Raw genomic sequence first — 24,810 nt, forward strand, 5'->3', positions numbered from 1 at the left:
AGTATTCATATACCACCAGTCCCAGAGACAACAGAAGCTTTGGACCAGCTTAAGCTTCGCAAGAAAGATTGAGACAGTTTATGAGCACCAGCTTGTAAACCATCACTTTGAATAAGAGGCAAAAGACTTTCAAAGACTCCAGAGAGATGACTGCAACCAGCAAAATCTCCTTTTGTAATGTATTGTTCTAAGCTATATTAGTCCCGGGTGGAGTTAACCCTTTATTCAACTTATTTTCAGTAAACTCATTTTGGTTATCTTTTCACCTTGCGTAAAGTGCCTCTGTATAAGGGTCTTGATATTAACAGAAGGTATACAGATAGCCCCTGAGTAAAGCCAGACACTAAAGTTTTTTTCCCCAAAAGTTCAGGTGAGCCATCACAGTTTTGGAATATTTTAAGCCATGGATGGTTGAAGCTGTGGATGGAGAATCCCTATCCATGGAGGCTTGACTGTACTGTAGCTACTTGGAACCAACTACACTTTGACATACAAATTTAGAAGCATTAAGGAGGTGGAGCCAACTTCTGAATAATTTTCTGATTGGCTATTTTAGAGGAGTATTAGCAAAAATGGAGTTCATCTCACGACCACAATTCATCTCTTCCAAGGAGTGGCTTTTATTGGTGTTTGACAGAATTACTGAATTTAGGATTTTGTATATTGTTTCATTGTGCATTCTTCCCTTACCCTGTTTCCCCTTTACTTTAATCAGCTTAACTGAATTGCTGAGCAGGATTTGGTTATCTTTTTGAATCTCCAAGTGCTTGCTTCTCCACATTCCTTTGTCACATTTTATTAAGCAGTTTTCAAAGAGGATGGAAAGAAAAAGATGTCTACCAATAATATAGATGGCTGCCCACATTAGCTATTGAGCAGAAAATGTGGAATAGCAGGAGCAGTCTTCTGGTTGAACTACTAAAACAGGTGACGGTCATATGTAGAGGCTAAAAGGTGTGCAGCCTGTGTTCAAAGATCTACATGGGAGGATGTCATGATCCCCATCTCATGCCATCTCTCATGCCATCTCAGAACACAGAGCGCTGACACAGTACAGATGGCCAGCCCTAAAACTTCAATTGGGGACATAGAGGGATGTGGTATGTGGGAGGGGCAACCTTTAGGCGCCATGTCTCTGAGAGTGATTTATAACATTGTAGCAAGCCCCTATATAGAGGGGCTATAGAAAAGGCTTTGGTATTCCATACAATAAAGCTGTTTGGATCTTCCTCATCGTGTCTTGGTGTATTCTTCCGAAGGAGAATTAACCCACAGCACAACTGGAGACGAGAACCTCACAGAGGATTAGTTGAGTCATGAGTCACTGTGATAATCACAGTAACATGCATCTAGCCAAGTTATATCAAATCAATTGCTTTTTTAAATTGGAATTTTGTATATCTGTGTAATTTTCTTTCCACCTTTCATCAGCTCTTCTACCCTACTCCTCACACATTTATTCTAATAAGTAGATTTTCCTTCATTGTTTTATAAAAGAATTTGACTCATGGACAACTTTTTGAGTTGTTGTTGAACTACTGTGTTCTTAGGAAGTTCCACAACTTTTTAGGGATTAGAATCTAAAGTACATTCCAGCTTAGTTTTTTCTAGGGATAGTCTGAAGTAAGAGGCACTCAGCATAAGACTTTAGAAATTCTCCAAACAGCTGGTCAGATGAGAATATGCCAGGAGGTTTATTCTGACTGGTGGCAGCCTATCACATCTCTTTTCTGGTGAACTTCTGGTCACCACATCTTCACAAACAATCCTTGGTTGCCCTCTTCCCTTTTTGGAAGAACTTTATGTGTCCTGCATCCTTTAGAAAGCTCAGAGCATTTTTGGGATAATCTTGCCCGGCATATTAATTTTTTGAATTATTGCCATCTGGCAGATGGTACAGGGTGACAAAAGACAAGGACAAACAGACTAAGAAATAGCTTTTATCCTAGAGCTGTGACTATGTTGAAATCCATGGTTTTGCATTGATGTGGCATTGGCAGCTGTGTGGTGGCAGCTGGACTATGGAGAGATGGGTGTGTTATTTTGTGGTGTGTACTGGGGAAGGCATTTAATTTTGTTGTGCAATAGCGTAATGACAATAAAGCTTTTCTAGTCTATTCTGGGAAAGTAGATTTCCCATTATTGGAATGACTTACCCAACATTATTACTAAGATATGGCAATACGAAAGCAGTAGGAAATGACAAGTGGTAAACAGTCACTTGAGATAAGAAAAGGGAAGATGAAATCAATGCTATAACCTAGGTGCACATACATTTATGGGGGGCAAACCCTTTGAGGACCGCTGGTTGTTGATGCTGAACACCATGTGCAGGAACTTTCATTCAGTATTTTAAAATGGAAAACATTAAAACATCCTGGTCAATACAAACTGGTACAAGTTCCTAAATATTAAATGTTAGTATCTTTAATACTCAACACTTTTCCATACGTTTCCATATTCCTCCAAAGACCACCTGCACATAAAATAATCCCATGCTGTTTTTCTTTTCTATTGTGAAAAGAAGTACCAAACACTTTGAAGATTGTTATCCATATACATGCAGACACAACCAATTGCTCTGTGAATACTCCCAGATTTCAGAATTGAAAGATGAAAGAAGAACATCATAATAGCCTTGTATCTTTTCATCTTAAAAGCATAAAATCTTCTGAATAGACTGCATTTTAGTTAAGGACAGGACACAAAGAAAGACTTTTTATAAAAGAAACTTACTTTCACTAGTTGTATAGTCCTGTGGATCAAGTATTCCCGACTCTTGAAGTGATCTAATACAAGAGTCCACAAGTTCAAGACCAGTTGTGAGCTCATCTTCTATATCCTTTTGACCATCTGTAATGATAGATTATTAAAATATTTAAAATAAACTACAAGTTATGCATAAGAAATCAAAGTAAAGCTTTTTTTAAAAAATAATACTTGATCTAGCCAGTTTTTGTGTGGGTAATATGTGTCCAGCTGCACACTTGATAGTTTTTGCAGGTGTCACCAACAGTACTTGCCACTGCCAAAAAAGGTGCTATTATATGAGACTAAAGAAAACAAAACAAAGTTGCTCAAATTCAGTACTGTTGCAAAACTTGAGCCTTTTCCTCCCATGTCTTCCCTTCTCTTTTCTTTGGGAAGAAGACTCCTCTCTTTTGCAAGTTTTCAGAATCTGTCATATGTGTCTGTGTGTGTTCGGCTCTCTCCTGCACTACAGCCAGCCAGCAAATTGCTGGGGAATTTTAGTGAAAACTGTAGGAACATCAATAGTAGCTGGCAAATAGCAATAAATGTGCCATCATATAGCACCAGCAGAAAAGCAAATGCGGCCTCCTACACTGGGAAGGTGCTTGTATTTGCTGAATGCAATCAAACACTGGCATAAATGGACCCCTTCATTTCAGTGTTTGGATATGCACCATTAAATCCAGCTATCCTACATGTCAGAAGCATTTTGCTTTTCTGTTTATTGCAGTACTTTATTGTGCAAGACGTAATAGCAAAGTAATAATCATTTTCAAACTGTATTTCAGCATTATATTTTATTCACACGTAGAATCTCTTACAGCAATAAAAGAGTGTGCTGTTTGCCACAGAAAACTAATGTTTCTTCCCTATTGAAGTTGAGAAGAAGATTGTGTGTGAACTCCAAACACATAAGAAAGCATCCAAAAACTACAAAATGTATTTATGAACAAGTAACACAAGTGAATGGGTTTACAAAACATAGTCCTACAGCTAGGATCCAATGATGTACCTAGCTGGATCTCACTGCTTCCCCTATGACTGGTGATCTCTATTCCCTCCTATAGCTGCTTAGTAGGCTTGTTAAAAAATTTCGATTCTTCCATATGTTGTATGCAATTCGTTTGTTTTGCCACTTTTGAAGCGATATTCGATGCGGATTTTCCCAAAGTGTGGATATTGCAGTATCGAACAGCGATAACCTATTTTTCTGATGTTATCATATTTTTTTCGGAAACAAAGCAAGCATTTGCAAATCGCCCAAATTTGTTTTGGTGCACTGGGGCAACCTAGCCTGTTGTTTCCTCCCTTTGGCCAATCGGAGAGCACGTTGAACTTAGGGGAGGGGCTTGTACGTCCCCAGATTTTTCTGCTGCATCAGAGACTAGCTTCCTTGCCTGGTGGCCGCTGGGCTTTGGGATTGAGAATAGAGCAGAGAGAGCATCCAAAGAAGACTGGGGAAAGGGTTGGTTTTTGAGAAGGCTGTGTTTGGAAAAGCGGTTGTGGGTTTTTTCCCCCAACCAGCTTGGCGTTTGCCCGCCAGCGCTGGTATTTTCCTGCTGCGCCATATTGTCTGGGTGGGGTGGGCTTTTAATTTTCTTTTAATTTTTTTTTGGTTAAAGAATAAAAGTAAGGAGCACTTATTTCAGCAGTTGTTTTGGGGTTTCTGGGGAAACGTTTCTTTGGATTTTTTTTTAGGCGTTAAGCAGTGTTGCAAATACAGGAATTCCAATTTTCCCCATAATAATACCTTGGGGATCAGTGGCTGAATATTTTCCTTTGTTTGGTTCTATTTCCAACCCTGCTGGACTCCTCAAAGCAGTGCACCTTGTTTTGCTAAGTGTTGCATACTAGAATTCCCATTATCCCCATAAAGATACCTTGGGGATAAGGGGCTTGAGATTTTCCCTGGTTTGGTTTCATTTCAAACCTTGCTGGGCTCCTCCAACACTGCACCTCGTTTTGCTAAGTCCGGCATATACTAGAATTCCCATATTGCCCTTATCAGAATAAGAACAACTGTAAGAGAAGGGTTTCTGATAGTAACGCCCAGGACACGTTGCAAAAGAACAAAGCAACAGATCTCTCCCCCCGTAACACAATCCCTTCTTCTCGTCTGTAATCTGAAAACCCTCCTGCTTTCATTAAGCATTTTGGTCTGGTGGGGTGCCAAAAAAGTAAGGGGGAATTCCATCCGTCTTGAATGTGCCACGATGGGAGTGGGTGGACTTGTTGATGAAGCTGGCTGTTCGCTGTTGAAAGTTCACACCCCTCCACCCTGAGCCAGCTGTGTGTTGGAGTTGAGACAACTGGATCAACAATGGAACATGGAGGTGTTGCTGTCTTGGAAGTACAGGTGGTGGATAGTGAGGAACTTGGAACCCCCCCCCCACTCACTACTGACAGTGAGGAGGAGGAAGATGAAGTAGTACCATCAAATCTTGACTTTCTTGGGCTGCTGTTATGGCGCCCACGACTCCAACCTCCCCCTGCCCCATCGGCAGCACTCAAAGTTCCCTGGGCGTTGGCGCTGTGGCAATAGGAAGGCCAAGGTCTTATATTTGGGACCATTTAAATGTCCATGCTCAGTGTGCCACTTTGGCAGTTTGTAGGCACTGTGGGGCAAATATCAGCAGAGGGAGAGACCCGAGACATCTTGCAAACTCGGGGTTGAGCTCTCACATGAAGCGGCATCACCCCACAATATCAATAGGAGGGTGAGCCGCAAGCCCTTGCAGTGGCAGCATAAGCACACAAAGTTCTCCTTGTTTAGAGGGTGGGAGGCAGACACAGGCCACCTTGGAGGATTGGGGCCTACCATTAGCCAGGAAGAGAATGGGGAAAACGTTACCCACACCCCACCAGATAACCCAACATGTGGGAGAGATGATGCCCCTCAATCACCATCCATTCCCATGGTCGAGCAAGATAGCTTTGTTCGCCTTATGGAACTCCTGTGCCCCAGCTATAAAATCCCTTCCCGCCACACCTTTTCCCGAACAGTTATATCCGGCTTGTATGAGGGCTGCAAGGAACGCATTGTCCAGATGTTGCAGAGCGCCATGGGAGGACACATCCATTTTACCTCTGATATTTGGTCGAGCTTCAGAGGAGGCCATTCCTACCTCTCTTTGATGGCACATTGGTGGGAAAAAGAAGGCAGTATGGATACATCCCATCGTTGGGCACTCCTCGTTATGGAGGTAGTTGATCGCGATCATTTATTTTTTATTTATTTATTTTTCAAACTTATATGCCACCACTCCCCTAGGGCTCGGAGCGGCTTACAAGAACCGGCTAAAATCAACAATTTAAAAAACATCTTAAAAACATCTTTAAAAACATCTTAAAAACATCCTAAAAGCACCTTTTAAAACATCAACAAAAGAACTCAAAAGCCTGTCGAAACAGATGTGTCTTACATGCCCTGCGGAAGGCCAACAAGTCCCGCAAGGCACGAACTTCAGGTGGCAAGGTGTTCCAGAGCGATGGCGCCACTACTGAAAAGGCTCTGCGTCTAGTTGCAGTTAGATGCAAAGTCTTAAAACTGGGGACTTCCAGTAGGTCTTGGTCCTCAGAACAGAGGGATCTCTGGGGTTTGTAGGGAGTGAGGCAGTCCTTCAGGTACATCGGCCCTAGACCATGTAAGGCCTTGAAGGTAAGCACCATCACTTTGAAAGTGATCCGGTGCTCAATTGGTAACCAGTGCAGCTGCCGTAAGATTGGTGTTATGTGGCATCTTATCGGGACTCCGGCAAGGAGCCGGGCAGCTGCATTTTGCACCAATTTAAGCTTCCGGATCACCGACACAGGAAGGCCAATGTAAAGGGCGTTACAGTAATCCAGTCTCGAGATGACTGTAGCCTGGATCACCGTAGCCAGGTTGTCCCTAGACAGATAGGAGGCTAGCCGTCTAGCTTGCCGAAGAAGAAAAAAGGCAGTTTTGGTAACGGCGGAGACCTGGGCCTCCATCGTCAATGAAGAGTACAAGAGGACTCCCAGACTCTTTACCAGTAGAGACGGGCGTAGCACTTCGCCATCCAGGGTTGGCAACTGGATATCCCCACTGCCCGGTCGGCCCAGCCATAGGATCTCCGTTTTTGCTGGATTCACCCTCAACCTACTGGAACGCAACCATCCAATAATGGCCTCGAGGCACTGATGAAAACTGTCAGGTACAGACTCCGGTCGGCCCTCCATCTTTAACACAAGCTGAGTGTCGTCAGCATATTGATAACACTCGAGCCCGAAATCTCGGACCAGCTGAGCAAGTGGTCGCATATAGATGTGAAACAACAGAGGGGAGAGAATGGCCCCCTGAGGAACCCCACAATGTAGAGGGGACCTCTCAGATCATAAGGCTGACACCATCTGCAGCTATCTTGAAAACATGATGGGGGAGTGGATGCGGTGCAGGCCAGAAGAAATGAGGAGGGGGTTCATGGTGACTGACACTGGGAAAAATATGATCAAAGCGGTGGAAAATGCTGGCTTTACGAATGTCACCTGCATGGCCCACTTGCTTCACAATACCATCAAGGAAGGTTTAAAGAGCACCGAAGAGCAGCAGACCAACACCGCAAACATCGCCCTCCTGATCGAGCACTGTAGAAAGATTGCGGGCTACTTCCACAGGCGTACCAAGGCAGCCCGGGAACTGAGAGAGAGACAGAACTTGGAAGGGCTCCCGCAGCACAAGCTGCTCCAGGATGTCTCCACCCGGTGGAATTCAATCTATAAGATGCTGGCACACATGGTTGAGCAGCAGAAGGCGGTCCACGGCATCTCCCTTTCCTTAGTTGTGCCTGTAAGAAAGCTTGTGCCAAGCAAGCAAGAGTGGGACACCATGTCCTAGCTGGTAGACATCCTGAAGCCATTCAAAGATGCCACAGAGACCCTTTCCGAATCGAGAGCCCTTCTTAGCCAGGCGGTCCCCCTTGTCTTGGGGCTAAGGATGCACCTTGAAATGCTTGGGGCCGGTCAAACACTGGACTCCCTGGCTGGCCCGCTGACACCTCCGGTTCAGGAGGTGGTGAGGAGGTTGTCCTTTGCTGTACGGAAATGCCTTGAGCCACTTCTTACCAGCAAGGTCCATATGCTGGCGGCCTTGTGCGATCCACGGCTAAAGTACACCGTCTGCCCCAAAGACTTTACCGTATGGAAGGCCCAGCTAGTAAACCTTGTGAGGGAGGTCTTTACTGCCAGGGTGGGGGAAACAGACCCAGTGGCCCCTCTACCGCAGATGCCTGCCACCCCCAGCACTAGCAGAAGTAGTGAGAGCGACAGTCCCGGGGAGCCCGCCGGGGGTTGCCGTAGGCTAATGGGTCTCCAGCAGTGACAAGGAAACGCTTTCTTTGCGGAGACGGTGGCCATACTAGCCCGCTCAGAAGATACCTCTTTGCTGGCTTCAGTGCAAAAGATAGACGCGGCCAAGTGCTCGGTCAACTGGTACTTTGAGGAGCCTCCAGAGATAATTTCCTGTGATCCATTGGCCTACTGGGCTTCATGTGATCGCATGTGACAGGATCTATCACACGTAGCCCACCAGTTTCTCAGCTGCCCGCCAACCAGCGTGCAGAGAGAAAGGGTCTTCAGCCTTGCAGGAGATGTAGTCACACCCCACCGCAGCTTGCTGGACCCACAAACAGTTGAGAAACTGGTCTTCTTGAAGGCCAACCTGCCCGTGTTGAATTTTTCCGAGTTGGATTTTGACACCCACGCCTCCTAGAACAACAGTGCTCTTCTTTTAAACTGCTCTGTTTCTGGTTTATTTTGGCAACTTTTGGGGGGGGGGGTGTCTTAGTCCCTTTTCCTTATGTCCCACACCTCTCTCTTCTGTCCTCCAAAGCTATCCTAGTTCTCAGTTATCCCTTCCGTCCTCCAGAGTTTTCCTGTCTGTTTTAATCATCACACACCATTTTCTGCTTGGGTTTTCGGAGACACCCATCCCTAGGGGGCAGTCCCTGCAGTTTGTCTATTTTTTTTTTTTTTGCTTATTAAGGCTTCGGGTTGGGAAGAAGTAAAATCAGATATTCAAAGTGAACTTAGTCTATAAAACCAATGTAGGAAATGTATCCGCTTTGGGTACAGTTTAAAATGAATACGGATTTAAATCAACTCTCGATCCTTTTTTTATTTTTCGCGAAAGTGTATGCATGTATGGTCTAATCCAAATCCTCACAGTTACTCTTGAGAAAGGACAGTATTCAAATCGATGAAGTTCCTTCAAAAAAAATTCAAGGAAAAGAATACAGTAGTGTCTCACTTATCCAAGATAACAGGCCTGCAGAAACTTGGATAAGGAGAGATTAATGAAAAGCCAATTAAACATCCAATTTGGTAATGATGATTTTATGCATGATGCACCAAAATATCATGTTATGCTACAAATTTGACTAAAGCAGGACTTCAATAATATACATTGATGTTATGTTGTAATTTTATTGTAGCACCATAATATCACGACATATTGCAGACACTGACAACAGAAATGCCCTTGATATAGGATAAGCGAATCTTGGATGACGGAGACTACAGTACTGTGGCATGGCATCTTATCACTCTAGTCTCTACCTCAAAGTCTACATCAAACTACCTCACCTTGAGAATGAGGATGTGGCTGAGATTGTGCCACTCAGAACTACCTTTTGCTTTGGGTCGATCAAGCGGCAGTATCCATCTACTTGGGGATGGTGAAGATTTAGCACTGAGTGGAGCAGAAAGCGAAATCATAAAAGCAGAAAACTTTGTGGAAGTACTGCAAAGGAGAGGGAAGGCAAAGCAAATAGAAGAGAAATAGCGAGGTTTGGGGACACCAAGTTTTCTGCTTTCCTGGTCACAACAGGTGAGAAACAGTCTGCCAAGGCCTTGGTGAGGTGGGGCGGGTTAACTGCCTTTTGAACTGGCAGTAAAGCCTCTTTGGTTTGATCGAGCGGCGGTATTCTTCATTTACTTCCTGCGGTGGGGTGAGATTACTGACATTGGGGCTTTTAGGACAGCCATTACCGAGACTTTCTGGGAGTGCGGGTCTTATAGGCGAGCAGTAACTTGCCAGATTATCACCGCAGAGCGGAGTGCTAGGTTGCAGAAGCATTACACTTAGTGGAAGTATAGCAAAGGAGAGGAAAGACAGTTCAAACAGCTCTCAAATGGAGGTTAATGGGAAACACCCATGTGCCCGCTTTCTTGGTCACTACGGTCAATTAAAAGTCTGCCTGGGCCTTTCTGAGGTGGGGCGGGTCAACTGCCTTTTGGACTGGCAGAACAACCTCTTTGGCTTTTCCCAAGCGGTGGTATACTTCTACAGAGTCCGCTATTGTATTCCCGCTGCGGTGTGAGCTTACAGACGCCTAGGCAATCAAGACAGCTGTTACAGAGAATTTAAGGTAGTGCGGGCCTTGTTGGCGCGAGCCACGCAGCAACTTGCCAGGGTCCCACCATGGGGTGGAGCGCTAGGTCACAAAAACAGAAAACATTGTGGAAGTATGGCAAATGAGAGGAAAGGCAATGGAAACAGTTCACAAATGGCGTGGTCCAGGGACAACAAGTGTCCCGCATCCTTGCTCTCAATGATTGGTTATGGTTATCATGCTTTTTGCAATTAGACATTTCAGTCTTATGATTTCCTTCATTCTAGCTAGAATTATCAAGGTTTACAGAAACCGGCTTTAAGGTTCTTCTGCCGGCCATGCGGCACCATGGGAGCCACAAAAAGTCAGCCAAACAACTAGATAGCTTTGCAAGATGTTCTAAATGCTTGCCCAGGTATGCCACTCCTTACGACAGGGGTTCCCAAACTTTTAAACTTTTAAATAGTTTTATACCTCTAATAATGGGGATGTTGCGGAACAAATATAATAGTTTTGGTAAGACGTTCATTTTTATGGTGGTGATTCGGCCCAAAAGCAATAGATTCAAATTCTTCCAATTTGTCAAGTCTTTCCTTATTTCTTTCCATTTCCCCCCATAATTGAGTTCTAGTAATTTATTATTTTTATTTGCTATCCATATTCCCAGATATTTAATTTTGTCTGGTGTATCCAAGCCAGATATTTCTTTTAGATGTTTCTGGGCTTTTCTGGACAATTTTTTTGTAAGAATTACCATTTTCTTTTTATTAATTTTGAAGCCAGCTAGTGAGCCGAATTCCTCTATTTTCGTTAGCCAATCGTTAATTTTTGTTTTTGGGTTTTCCATGATACAGATAACATCATCGGCAAATGCACGGACTTTTATAGATTGTTGGTCTAATTTAATGCCTGTAAGGTTGCTATCTTTCCTGATTGTTTCCAATAAAATTTCTAACGTAAAAATAAAAATAAGGGGGGATAGAGGGCACTTGTCACTTATTTCCAAAATGAAGACAACGCATGGTGAACACCCTTTGGGGTCGTTCACTTAGCCAATTACAGATCCACCTAATTGTAGTTTTGTCTAGCCCACATTTTACTAGCTTGTTTGCCAGAAGGTCGTGGGGGACTTTGTCGAAGGCCTTACTGAAATCCAGGTCCGCTACATCCACAGCGTTCCCTGTATTGACCCAGCTTGTAACTCCATTGAAAAAAGAGATCAGATTAGTCTAGGATGACTTGTTTTTTGTAAATCCGTGTTGACTATTAGCCATGACTGCATTTGTTTCTACGTGTTCGCAGACCACTTCCTTAATGATCTTTTCCAGAGGGAAGGCAAAGCAAATAGAAGAGAAATAGCGAGATTTTCCCCCTTTTCCACTTCTTGTGCATGTCTCTTTTGAGTCTTAGCCCAGTCGGAAGTTCTTTGGACATCCATTCTGGCTTCTTCGCACTTGTCTTATCTTTTTCTTTGTTGGCACTGTTTGCATTTGCGCCTTGAGTATTTCACTTTTGAAAAACTCCCATCCATCCTTAACTCCCTTGTCTTTTAGTATTGGTGTCCATGGAATGTCGGTCAGTATTTCCTTCATTTTTTGGAAGTCAGCTCTCTTATAGTCCAGAATGCGTGTTTGACCTGTCTTAGTTTCAGCCTTCCTTTGTATGGCGAACTGCAGGATCACATGGTCACTTGCCCCTATGGATCCGACCACTTTGATTGCATTGTTCAGGTCTTCCACATTTGTTAAGACTTCCGGTTGGCATAAGGTGAGGCAGGCTGAGCCAGCAGAGCACTCCTGCTTTTAATTTTATTTACTTGTTTTTATTAGTCAAGTAAAAAAAAAGTTTGATTTTGATAGATGGACATTTGTTGTTTGTTGTTTTGATAAATGTCAGGATGAAACAAGATGAAAGAAAGAAGGGATGTCAGAACAAGGATGTTTGTGAAATGAACTGTACCTGGAAGAATATTTATAAATGCCCCATGTGAAATCTCAGTCGGTGTGCCACTCCTTTTCATGATGGTCACCCGCAGCTCTATTTGCAAATAAATCTGTGTATTTCTATCTCCTCTGCCTCCTAGTTCCTTTATTGGAAAACCGGCACTAGGGGGTTCTGCAAGGTTTGCCTTCTTTAAAAAGGAGTATTGCATCCGAGCCTCAACAGTTCTAGGGATCATTTAGAGGGAATAAACTCTACTCTGGAGTCGCAGGGGCTGTGCTTAATTGAGCTATCTATGTCTGTTGAAGATAATGTAACAAAGAATATGCTTACAGTCTAATGGCTAACCATTTCACATTAACTTCAGAGACATTACTTGCACTATTTGAACGGATCCAGGCAATTAACAGATCCATAGAAGATCTGAAAGCCTCCTTCTGAGCCCTCACAGCCTCTTCTGACAAACGCTTGAGTAATAATAATAATAATAATAATAATAAAACTTTATTTATATCCCGCCACCATCTCCCCAATGGGGACTCGGGGCGGCTTACATGGGGCCATGCCCAGAACAGTACAATATAGCAAAATATAACAAACACCCAGCATGTCTCAGACTGAAAATGGGGTGGAGTTAGCCAAAAGCCATGATAACCCCTCATTGTACAACTTAATTCTCCAAAGGAATAAAATACTTCTCTCAAATACTCCTTGACAATAACAAATCGCCATGGCATAGGCGCTTTCACAAGAAATCTATGATTATACGGCCTCTATCCCTTTTATTGAGAAGAAAAATCTCTCCTGATGACATTACCCAAATGTCCTGGTTGCCTGGTTTCCTTGGAAATAAAAGAATCATTCTCACATTTAGGCAAGAGGGTCTTGTGGACATGCTCTTAAAGAGGAAATACTACCTAAGAGCCCTAGGGATTATGTCGATAAGGGTTTTCCAGAACACTCACATTAAGGCACTTATCACTCGAGAGATGTACTCCTTGAGAAAAATGGGAAAAACAGCTGAGATAAGAAGCCTCAATAACATATACAATGTGTCATCCAACAGGAACTTAAATGCGAATTACCCAAGACTTGCCCAGAATAACTCACATGGAGAAAATGGATTAGATGAGAACAATTTACGCCACCATTGCTCCCCTTGTGCATCCAACAATTGCCAAGTTCCCCAGAACACTGTGGGCATGGCTAACACCAAGTCTTCTGCAATCCCACATGAAACAGAGATAGGGTGTTCGGATAACCCTGCAATACACACACCCCTCATAACTTTCCATTCCCAGCGCACAGAAGTCATACACCACCAGAAAGAAACCCATTAGAGGAAGCAAAATCCCCTAACAGGAAGAAAAGGAGATTTTGCACAACTTTAGAACAACTCCTACAAATTCATGGGAGTTCCTTTCAGCAGATAACAACTGTTCTACAAAACTAGCATCCTTCTGAAGTTCTTCATCAAGAAGCAATGGCCTTAAGAGACCTCTGACCTCAACACAAATCCTAAAGAAAACTTAGCTAAGGACAATGGAAAGACTCACATAGTGACCGTTCCGCTTCTGCACCCAGAATCCACACCAAAAGTTTCAAATTTGTCAGCTTCTGACTACCCCTCTCCAAGGATGGAAATCCAGTTATTACACTCCGAGGAGGGGAGCAGTAATCCACGAAACAACTGTATATGCTATGATGACCTAGACAACATTGCTGCTGACCCCCCAGCAGAACAGAACTGACTATCCCAACCACCACAGGTATCTTCAAAATGAAGATACCTTTGATCTGAGAGATGCCATGAATGATATTAAGATTCTGTGATGGAATGTGGCACGGGTGGGGATAAATTCAAATGCTGAAATGGTTAATTTTCTTAATAGCTTCGATTTAATAGCTCTGCAAGAATCATGGGTGGTTGATGGGGGGGGGGATCAGTTATAGCTGCCTGGCTATGACATTTAGTATAATAATGTCCAAAAATAAAAAAAATAAAGGGAGAGCTTTTGGGGGTCTAGGGATTTTGTTGAAGACAGAACTAAACTGGAAAGGTACCAAATTATATGAGAAAGAAGACTTACCACAAGTTCTGGTTGTAAGGTTCAGTTACAGGAATAGTGACCTAATAATGATTAATGTGTATATTCCACCTTTCACATCCCCATACAACAGACCTGAAATATGGGTGCAGTTAGAAGCCATGATTCTAGACATCTCACTCTCCCTTATTATGTTGGGGGATTTTAACACCAGACTAGGCCCTTCACCTGTGACCTTAGCATCCTCTATAGGCTTACCCAGTCCCTCTGCAAGCGGGATACCCTGTTGGTTTTCCTGTGACACAAAGACAGAAATCTGGGGCCTAAGCAAACTACTAATACTGGAACAAACATAATCAAAAATTTAAGGTAGATACTTGGCATTGACACTAAGACCACCGCTGCCGCAGTCAGAGCAGAGTTAGAAATATTTTCTACTGAAAGACTTGCCAAAATCAGGGCCTTTAATTACTGGTCTAAAATAAGAAATCTTAAAAATAACAGACTCCCAAACCTATGCTTCTTAGAACAATCTAATGGCCTTAACCAAGATTCCTGGGCAGAACAACTAGCAAGGCATCTTCGCATCTGCGGATTACAAATTACTTTCTTAGGCCAAACACAGGATCTTTGAAGTGGTTAGGACTCTTTAAACATAATTTCCAGAGGGCGCTGTACCTAAAAGCAGATATGCCAAGACACCTAAGATTCGCTTTTACCAGGGAAAGATTCAAACAAATGGGGTCCATGGAGAGATACCGCAGATTCAACCACATCCCAGACGAAGAAATATTATGTATCTGTGGAGCCCTGAAGTTGAAAATTTAAACCACACTTTGCATAATTGTAACCTATATGAAAAGGAAAGGAAACAATAGTTATGGCCTCTTATTAGTAATAAAACAAGCTGGGACATAGCAGCCAAAACTACATTTTTTTGGGGCCGGTTATAACCCCAATCTGACAACAAAAGTGGCCCTGTATCTGTTCAAAGCTGCTAAAAGGAGATCAGAGTACATACCCTGTTTCCCCGAAAATAAGACATCCTCGAAAAATAAGACCTAGTAGAAGTTTTGCTCAATTGCTAAATATAAGGCCTCCCCCGAAAGTAAGACCTAGCAAAGTTTTTGTTTGGAAGCGGGCCCAGCGCCTGCCAAACAGAACACCAGAGCATGCAGGATTGGTAAATGTACATACCAGTTGTACATGGAAATAATGGTAGTAACAAGAAATTCCTGATAGGATTCAGTTTGTCTGGTTATGCTGGTTTGTGATGACAACTACTGTACAGTATAAAATAAATGTTCGTTTTTTTGTTCAACAATAAATGTGAATTCTTCTTCATGGAAAAATAAGACATCCCCTGAAAATATGACCTAGCACATCTTTGGGAACAAAAATTAATATAAGACACTGTCTTATTTTCGGGGAAACACGGTAGATTAGATTGGGGTGCAGTGTATGGGAGACGAGGATAGTTGATGCATACATCTATGGCTAAGCTACATTGGCACCAAGCTGGCAAATACCTGTATATCTGTATTTTATTTTAAGTGAACTAGATGTATGTTGTATGTTGTGTTTATACTGTCTGTTCTTGATAAGGCCAATTGGCTAATCAATAAAATTGTTGTTGTTGTTGTTAAGATGAGATCAAGAGTAGCCGATCCCCTCACTGCCTCTTCTACCTTCTGGACCATAAAATTGTCCGCATGGCAAGCGAGGAATTCGTTGGACTTTGTACTCTTGGCCGAGTTTGTTTTCCCTCAGCTATCGGGATAGTTGAAATCGCCCACGACTACTATATCTCTATATCTATATCTACAAGATCATTTTGAGTCCCAATTCCCTTGATTCTTATCCAGATGCTTTCAAGCTGGTTTCCCATCTTGCCGTCTTGCATTTCTTCTGCAACGTAACTGCTTTTGACATATAAAGCTACTCTCCCTCCTCTCCCCTTTGTTCTATTTCTGAGAAAGAGGTTATAGCCCTCAATGGCTACATTCCAGTGATGGGAGTCCTCCCACCAGGTTTTAGTGATGCCTATGACATCGTATGTGTGGTGCTGTGCTAAAAGTTGGAGTTCGTCTTGCTTATTAACCATGCTCTGTGCATTAGTGTAAAGACATGTAAGCCCCTGTGGCCTTCCCCCGAGCTGTTTATTTGGGATTATTGTGCTCTCGGTACCTGGTCTTGCTGTGTTTGTGCAGCCCTCCATTTAGCCTTTTGGCGGTTCCCCATGGTCGTGGGTAAAATACTGTTCACAAGGCTGTTGTTCCCCTCCCCCACTGGATCTAGTTTAAAGTGCGCCTGATGAGGTTTGTGAGTCTGTGTGCAAAAAGGTGTTTTCCTACTTGTGTGAGATGCACCCCATCACTTGCCAGTAGGCCATGGTCGAGGAAGCCAAAACGTTCCTCCTGACACCATTTTCTGAGCCAGTTATTGACCTGCACTATTTTTCTGGCCCTTGTAGAGCCGTGTCCTAAAAGGGGGAGGAGGGATGAAAAGATCACATGTACATTACACAGTTTTAGCTTTGTTCCGAGAGCTCGAAAATCGTTCGTGATCTTTTGAAAAGTATGCCTATCATTGGTTCCTACATGAATCAACATAAGCAGAGGAGGGTGATGGGGCTTTAGGAGCCTGGTGAGCCTCTGAGTGATGTGGGGTATTTTTGCCCAAGGGAAGCAGCATATTTCTCGAGCCATCCCATCTGGTCTGGAAATGATGGTGTCTGTTCCTCTGAGGAGGGAGTCGCCTACTACCAAAACCTGTTTCCTTTGAGGATTGACAGGGTCCCTTTTGTGCAAGATAGTGTGTAGGTCCTCTGAAAAGTGTTCCATTGAGATGGGTCCAAGAGCCCATCACTCTCCCAAGGGTATTCCTGTTGTGCCTGGTCTACGATTTGGGATGGAGCATCTGCATGATTGTATAAGTGTGAATGTGGTAATGCATTGCCCCTGTCAGAGCTATCTGGCGTGCATTGATCAAGGGTGGCCCACTGAGCGATATCTAAGTAACTGTGTTCCTCCACAAGATGTTTTTCCTGATCAGATGTTAGTGGTGTAAGAATTTGGAATGTATAAGCTTGTGTAAGTCAAGCTGAGCAGTAGTATTCTGCGGAGGCTGCCTGGTCCTGAGTCTCTTTCTATGGGTGACCTCCTTCCATGCCTGAGGGTTGTCCATATTTGAATTGATCTCCCCGTAAAGTTCCTTATCATGGTGGTGTTGGTGTGATGCGGGTTGCGTATCTAGAACAGTGTGTTGTGCAGTGTCCAAGAAGAGCACGAGTTCCTGAATATCCTTAAGGGTCTTAATACGGTCCTCGAGTTGTTGGATCCTCTGCTCCATCAGAGTCATCCATTTATACTTGGTGCAGATGTAGTTGACTAGTTGTTGTGTGAAGAAGCTGAACATGCCACAGCTTGTGCATGTGATGGGAAGGTTTTGCCTTTGTTGCATCTCTTGGTGAGTGAGATTACCAAGCGGGATCTGTATAATGTTAGGTAATTCGTGTGCACTTTATGTGTAAACTGCCACCCTCCTTTTGTGTGTTTGATTATGTTATTTTTGTTTTGTGTGTGTACTGTAAAGGTTTGTTAGGAAAGGTGTCTTTTTGACGCTGACCTATATAATTACCTGGCTTCTCTTTCAATACAACACTCATACAGCAATAATAATAATAATAATAATAATAATAATAATAATAATAATTTTATTTTTATACCCCGCCTCCATCTCCCCAAGGGGACTCGGGGTGGCTTACAGATAAAAACAAACATACAATAGTATCAAAATACAAAAAACACACAATAAGATTAAAAGGCATAAAATAAAATCACAATCATTATAAAGCACAGGTTAAAACACAGATTAAAACACAGCAATGAAATCATAAAATGAACTTGGCAAAGTGCACTGGGTGAAACTTGTAAAACATGAAGGAAGTTAAGGTGCTATAAGATCATGGGGAGAGCCTTAAAAATGGGCTGAAGTACCTGGCCTCTCTTTCAGTACAACACTCACACAGCAATTAGACTTTGACCACAGGAGCCAAGCCCAGTAGAATTTTAGCCAAAGTTTACCTGAAGTCAGGGAACAAAGATGTCTTCTTGCTTTCTCAACTTCTGCGAGAACCCAACTGCCCCCTGAGTTCAGCCTCTGACCTATATAGCTTCACCAATCACTCAATTAACAGGAGACAATGCCATAATGTAATAAAACCATTATGACCCTTTGAAATAAACATGATACTTTACCTTGTGTTTGCCAATGAAACTGTTCTTCAGTTGAACTGGAAGAAAAATAGACACAACATATATCAGAATAGAGAAAACTCTTACAGAATTATTAAAAACCACAGAATTCATAATGTAACAATATATCTTTTGCATATCTGGTACTCTTTTCAGTCCAGAAACCAAGTGAAACACACTGCTCTACCCATTCCCATTTGAATCTTAAATTGCCTCTGACTCCTGACCATTCCACTCTACTTTTGCAGTCCCATTTCCAAGCATCATCCAATCTCAGCCAGGAGCATATTTTCTATATTACTTTCAATGGAAAGCAGATAGTGGGAAAAGTCTGTTCCATGAAGGTAATTGACACTAGAGTCACTCAGGCTAATCTTATGGAAAATGTAAGTTCTTCTATAAGTAGGAGGTACTCTGATGTGGTAAGGACAAGTGACTATTATTGGTATCTATGTTAGTCGGTCTTTTTACAAAGTGCTGAACTCCAGTTATAAAACAGGATTAGTAGTATAACTGCTTTAAAGACTAAATTAAAACTCAGAGTAGATTGACTGCCTAGTGACATGAAGCCACCAGTCACTGCTTAGGAATACATTTGTGGAAGCCATTCTCTATCTATCTAGTGTGTCTTAAATGGCACTGGCATGAAATTTGCTGAACCCACATGGTTACCCTATTTCCCCAAAAATAAGACATCCCCTGAAAATAAGACCTAGTAGAGATTTTGCTGATTGCTAAATATAAGGCCTCCCCTGAAAGTAAGACCTAGCAAAGTTTTTGTTTGGAAGCATGCCCGCCAAACAGAACACTGGAGCATGCAGGATTGGTAAATGTATATACCATAGATTGTTGTACATGAAAATAATGGTTGTAACAAGAAATTCTTGAGAGGAGTTACAGTTTGTCCGGTTATGCTGGTTTGTGTACTGTATATAATGTTCATTTTTTTTGTTCAACAATAAATGTGAATTCTTCTTTATGGAAAAATAAGACATCCCCTAAAAATAAGACCTAGCACCACTTTGGGAGCAAAAATTAATATAAGACACTGTCTTATTTTCGGGGAAACACAGTATTTCTCCTTAGTGTCATATATTTATTATGCAGCTCCTTGCCCATAGCATTAAATATTGAAGAAGCCTGAGCTGTTTCTTAAGATCAAGACACTATGTTTATAGCACACTGAATTGTGATAGAGAAGTAAATTCACAGGTATTTTAATACAATGATTGTGTCCATCAATTCTCAATAGGCTCTATTACAATATAAGTGAGATCTGGACGAACTCAGAACTGCAATGGTTCTCCATGCATCATCTGAAAACATGTTGTGCTTTTATTTATTTTCAAATTAGACGTGTCTGAGTAGAGACACCTTCACTGGAACTGCAACATCCAGAAAGAGATGGTTTAGCCACTTTCTTCACAGATGTGAGCCTCATGAAAACCCCTCCTATGTGATTACGCTTAGGAAACTAATCTCCCCACTGATCCTAATGAATTCATCTTTCTCTCCAAGCAATGCAAAGAATGCAGTGAAATTTCACCTGGATCATAGCTAGAGGGACAAGTTCTAAATCTCCCCCTTACACATACTGTAGTCCTAATTACTTCTATTTCACTCCTGGTACTCAAGATATCCTTTCAAATGTGGTTTTCTATGCCCTTTAGTTTGACCCTCAGGCATTGCTCTGTCACTAAGAGAGAAAAGGAATGAATGGGTATTGGAAAAGTGATTGATACAAACTGTTGACACCCATCACACAGTAAAAAGAAATATCAATATATGACAATGTATGACCAATTAATAATATTCTGAACCCCCTGTGCATTATAACTCATCAACAGAGATGAGTACTGCCATAATAAATGTAAAATTGTAATAAAATCATGTTGCTAGCTTCAACAACTACAATAGGAACTACCATGGGAAGGTAACTTTTCCCTCTTTTAATCATTTGAGGCAAACTTTAAAAATGAAGTTTTAAAAAGCAACATTCAACAAGCTCAGAACAGTCAATAAAGGTTTATGTCTTTGCAAATACAACTGTGAATTTCCAGCTGGTTGTCCCCAATCTAGCCAAATAACTTCTCTGTGGGGCTTTTAACTGCTGTAACACAAAATGTGTCTTCTGAAATTTAATCCCCAGTTCCAAACTTCTCCCGGAACTTTGTTTTTGAGAGATTACCTGTTTTATCATAGCACTAGTTGCCTTCCTGCTAAGGTCAGCACCACAAGAAAGAGCACTCTGTTGGTCTCCAGATTGCCAAGGACATAATCTCTCTAAGACAGGGTCAATAACACCACAAATACTCGGTATTTCTTAAGTTGTATCCTTGATGTGAGCTAACTAAGTGTATATATGAAGAATGTGTAAAGCAGGTCTTAGCAAGTTTTTTTTTTTTTGGAATTAGACATTCCAAAGAAGAAGAAAAAAACCTAACTATTTATACACTGAAAACATATGCCATATTTAAGACAAGTCTTGTTTTTAAACCTGTTCATCCATATTTGTCCACAATGGCTGAAATAAATTATATGTTCCCCAGTAAAGACTCACTGCATTTTAAAACCTCCATTTCAGCCCACGCTAAAAACTAATCCCCGGTGCTTTCTGTTTTTCCAGAATTTCAGTTCTGTCTATAGGGCAAACTGAAGAATACTTTGATTACCTAACCGTGTTTCTTATAGTCACAGCTGATAGGCAGGGCAAAAAGGGATGAAGGTTTCTGAGCTGCCATCAACTCAAAAACGGCCTGGGGAAGAACAGCATTCTTAATTTTTCCTCCAGCAACTATGCTGCAGAGTGAGAAAGGGGCTTCTATTTCTCAGTAAATGGCAAAGAAAGGCAAGAACTGCCTGGGGGAAAATAGAACCTTTTCTAAGCAGCCAAGTTGGGAAAGTGGGGTAGAGGAAGGAATGTAACTGACTGGGATCAGGTAGACTGTAGATTGGACAGAAAGGTCCCATAGGCTGGATCTGACCCATTAACTACTGATTCCCCAGATCTTCTAATATATTGGGCTAGGCTCCTGGAAATATTAGAAAGTGCTCTCTGCACTCCTTTCACTTTTGAAAATGAGGGATGATGCATTTGGTAGCATATATTTTCAACATATAGTATATTGAAAAGGGGTTTTTGGACGAAACTGTCCTGTATACCTTAGGCCAGATATTCAATGGCGATCCTGCCTATAGGTGATAGAAGCTGTAAAAGTAACATTTTAAAACTGTGTATTTTTCTTGGTTCTCCTTTGGGAATGGAAAAATGGTCAAAATATGGTTTTGAGAGTCAAGATACTCAAAGAAGAGTTATGGATTAATGAGAATCTTCACAGTTCAGGACTTACTTTGTACAATATTCACATGTGGTTGTTTTGTAAAGAAAATACAATTTTCTGCATTGAAAGGAGCATTTCCTGCATGAAAAATAATATTTCTATGCAGATATATTAATATATGTACAGAAAATGCTGCAATTGGAGGTGTCTTCTGCTTTAAAAAAAATCACATTATTCATCAGCACAACACAACACTTTCTACGGAAATGCTGTTTTCTGCACTAAACAACAACTTGTGCATTTTATAAAGAATAAATCCTGAATTGCAAACATCCTTCAAAAATGGTGTGGTTTTCTCACAGTGGGAAGGAAAGTGCTGAAATTGGTAATTGCTGCCTTTGAGAAGAAACTTAGTGAAGATTGGCATCCCTATGTCCCTTATCTCAACTAGCTTAGAGATGGAAGATACTTTTCCATAATGGTGGTGGTAGCATCAGCAGCAATGCCTGGAACACTGCCTTAACTGTTACTGTTCCTTTTGCATTCTATACACCCACTTGCTAGTGGCAATGACAATAGAAATTGTAATTAGGGTTTTAACTTGCAAGCCCAGGCTATTCAGTCCTACCACCTTAATTATGTGGGTTAAACCATCGAGCTGCATAACTTGCTGACCAAAAGGTCTGCTGTTTGAATCCGTGGGGTGGGGTGAGCTCCCGTTGTTAGCCCTAGTCTCTGCCAACTGAGCATTTTGAAAACATGCAAATGTGAGATCAATAGGTACAGCTTTGGCAGGAAGGGAACAGCGCTCCACGCTGTCATGCCAGCCACATGACATAAGAGGCGTCTACAGACAATGCTGGCTTTTTGGCTTAGAAATTGAGATGAGCACCACTCCCCAGAGTCAGACTTAATTAGACTTAATGTCAAGGGGAAACCTTTATCTTTACTTTAACCCTAAAACAGCTATGTTTTCAGCACTCTATCACCAGCATAGTATCCCTCAGTCTCCAATGCCATGGGTAGGAAAATGGTTATACAACAACATCAGCAGGGGGTCCAGAGGTAGTGAGCTCTGCCTCACTTGTGCTAGCAGGCCGCAATGTAAAATGCCTTTTATTAATTGATGTACATCATTTTGATCCTGTCTTTCTCCTGATAAATGTACTCAATTCATGAATTTATTAATTATAAATTACCACATTATTCATCAAAACAACAATCAAAGAAATATGAAGAAATATATTGCACCATTTGCAATATATTGACCTTCTCAGTCAGTACATTGCAAGTACTTTTATTCACCATCTCTCCTAAATCCCAGCCCTTTCCCCCAATTTTCACAATATTGCATTTCTATTCCCACAAACATATTAAAACACAAGTGTCTGGCAGCACTATCAGTTTCTGCTTGCTCATATTGTTAGAAGTTACTATCAAATTGTTACAAATATTATTATCACTATGCATTTGCCAAATCCAAAATATTGAAATTTACACAGGTAATTTTTGAAATAGGGGGTAATTGTTAGAGGTTTGCCTTTTTATACAGGGGCCTCTTTGGAACACGAGACAAGGAGGCATTTTGGGGGAATTTTGCCAATTTCTTCCCACCAAATGTAATGAGAGAACAGCTAGATATGTGTGAAAAACTATAAGATAGTAATTTTCTGGTGGTGGATATATACTGGTGAGAAAAAAGCAAGAGGGACTAAAGGGCCCTTCCAGACAGGAATTCATCTCAGAAGGAACTGTTGTATCCCAGCCTGCTCCTGAACTGTCAGGTGAGCCGAGGTTGGTCCTGTTCAGCCTGTGATTGTGCTTGCACCTGACCTATCAGATGAATCTGGGTTGGGGCCTAGGATTCCCATGCAGCTATTGTTGGAAGAAGCTGTTGTTCCTGGCCAGCCAGAGTTTGTCTCTGAGGATTCTGGGAACAAGCATACAATGGTTTCAAGCAGGCAGCTTGAACCACATTCCTTGGGAGAGTCAAGGTTGAACTTTTCCTTACCAGATAGGCATTTCAGTTGTGATAAGACTAACAAGGTTGACACGAAAGCTATATGTCAACAGAGACAAGAACTGGAGGTTTGGAGACAAAGCAAAAGGCTGTTAATGAGATAAGGTTCTGAACAAACTTCCCACGGAAAACAGCCTTGATTTCAGCTTTAAGAGGAATTGCTTCTGAAAGGGATTTTCAGAGATGGTAACTTTGTTCATCAAGTGTGGTTCCTGTTTATGGACTCATAGAATCCTGTTCCTTGTTCCTGTGGATTTTCATGCCTAGTTCATGTAGCCTTGTATCTTGAGTTTTGTTCCAGTCCTTGTTTTTGCTCTTGGGGAATTTTGGATTATCCAGTCATTGTTCCTGAAAGTTTTGCAGTTTGGATTTCTTGTTCCAGTTTTGCTCCTGTTCCCTGGACTAATTTTGATACCTTGTGGGAGTTCATTCTTGTTTTTGATGTTCATGGATCCTTGCTTCAAGACTCTCAAGTATCTTGTACTTGATGGACTAAAATCTTGTTTCATTAACTTTGAACTTTGATTTGCTATTGCTTACATATATTCTTCAATAAACAATTTGCTTTGCTTATAGTCTGGGGCTCCAGTGTGGTTTTGAGATGTCTCTGTAGTCTAGGGGTGCAACAGGAACTGGGTTTAGATTACCCAGTTCCTGCTGGGATTAAGGCCACACATCCTCCCACAACCCCAGGCTTTCCCTCAGGGAGGCGGGAGTGGTTACATGCCCTCCTGGATCAATCAGAGGTTGACTTGGGAAAGTATCAATTCCCCTAGCCTCCCATTCCCCTCCCCACCAAAACTTACCTGAGAGGCCTCTGGACAGCTCTCCTGATGCTCAGAAATAATGCATCAGAAATGGGGGAATGAGGGCCCCAGGTAAGTTTTTTTTGGGAAAATGGGTGGCTGGGAGGTGAGGGTGGGGGCATCATCTCACCACTTCAGGGTCTTAGAGCCCAAGTTACCAAGATAACTGTGGGGATTGACCGTCTGGATTGCGAAAGCTATCCCAGGAGTCAATCTCCATAGGGCCCTCACCTGGAAAGATCCGGACCTTAGCTTAAGGTCCGGATCTTTCCAGGTGTTTAATCAATCAAGAGCAAACTGTTTTCTACAGATTAATTTGTTTTTACCTGAAGCATCATTTGGATGGCTGAGGTAAAAC

At 42.0% G+C, this 24,810-nt stretch overlaps 1 protein-coding gene across 10 annotated transcripts in view; it reads right to left on the reverse strand.

Annotated features, from left to right (window-relative positions):
• ctnnd2 (catenin delta 2) overlaps positions 1–24,810 on the reverse strand; it is a 932,891-nt gene that overhangs the window by 440,711 nt on the left and 467,370 nt on the right. For all 10 annotated transcript variants that reach the window (XM_062979377.1, XM_062979381.1, XM_062979376.1 and 7 more), the window contains exons 4-5: positions 18,349–18,383; positions 2,737–2,853 (exon numbers count right to left, since the gene is read on the reverse strand). In XM_062979377.1, the coding sequence (XP_062835447.1) occupies positions 2,737–2,853; positions 18,349–18,383 (152 nt within the window). The remainder of the gene's footprint in view (positions 1–2,736; positions 2,854–18,348; positions 18,384–24,810) is intronic.

Source organism: Anolis carolinensis, chromosome 4, assembly GCF_035594765.1.
Source record: "Anolis carolinensis isolate JA03-04 chromosome 4, rAnoCar3.1.pri, whole genome shotgun sequence".
NCBI classification, from domain to species: domain Eukaryota; kingdom Metazoa; phylum Chordata; class Lepidosauria; order Squamata; family Dactyloidae; genus Anolis; species Anolis carolinensis.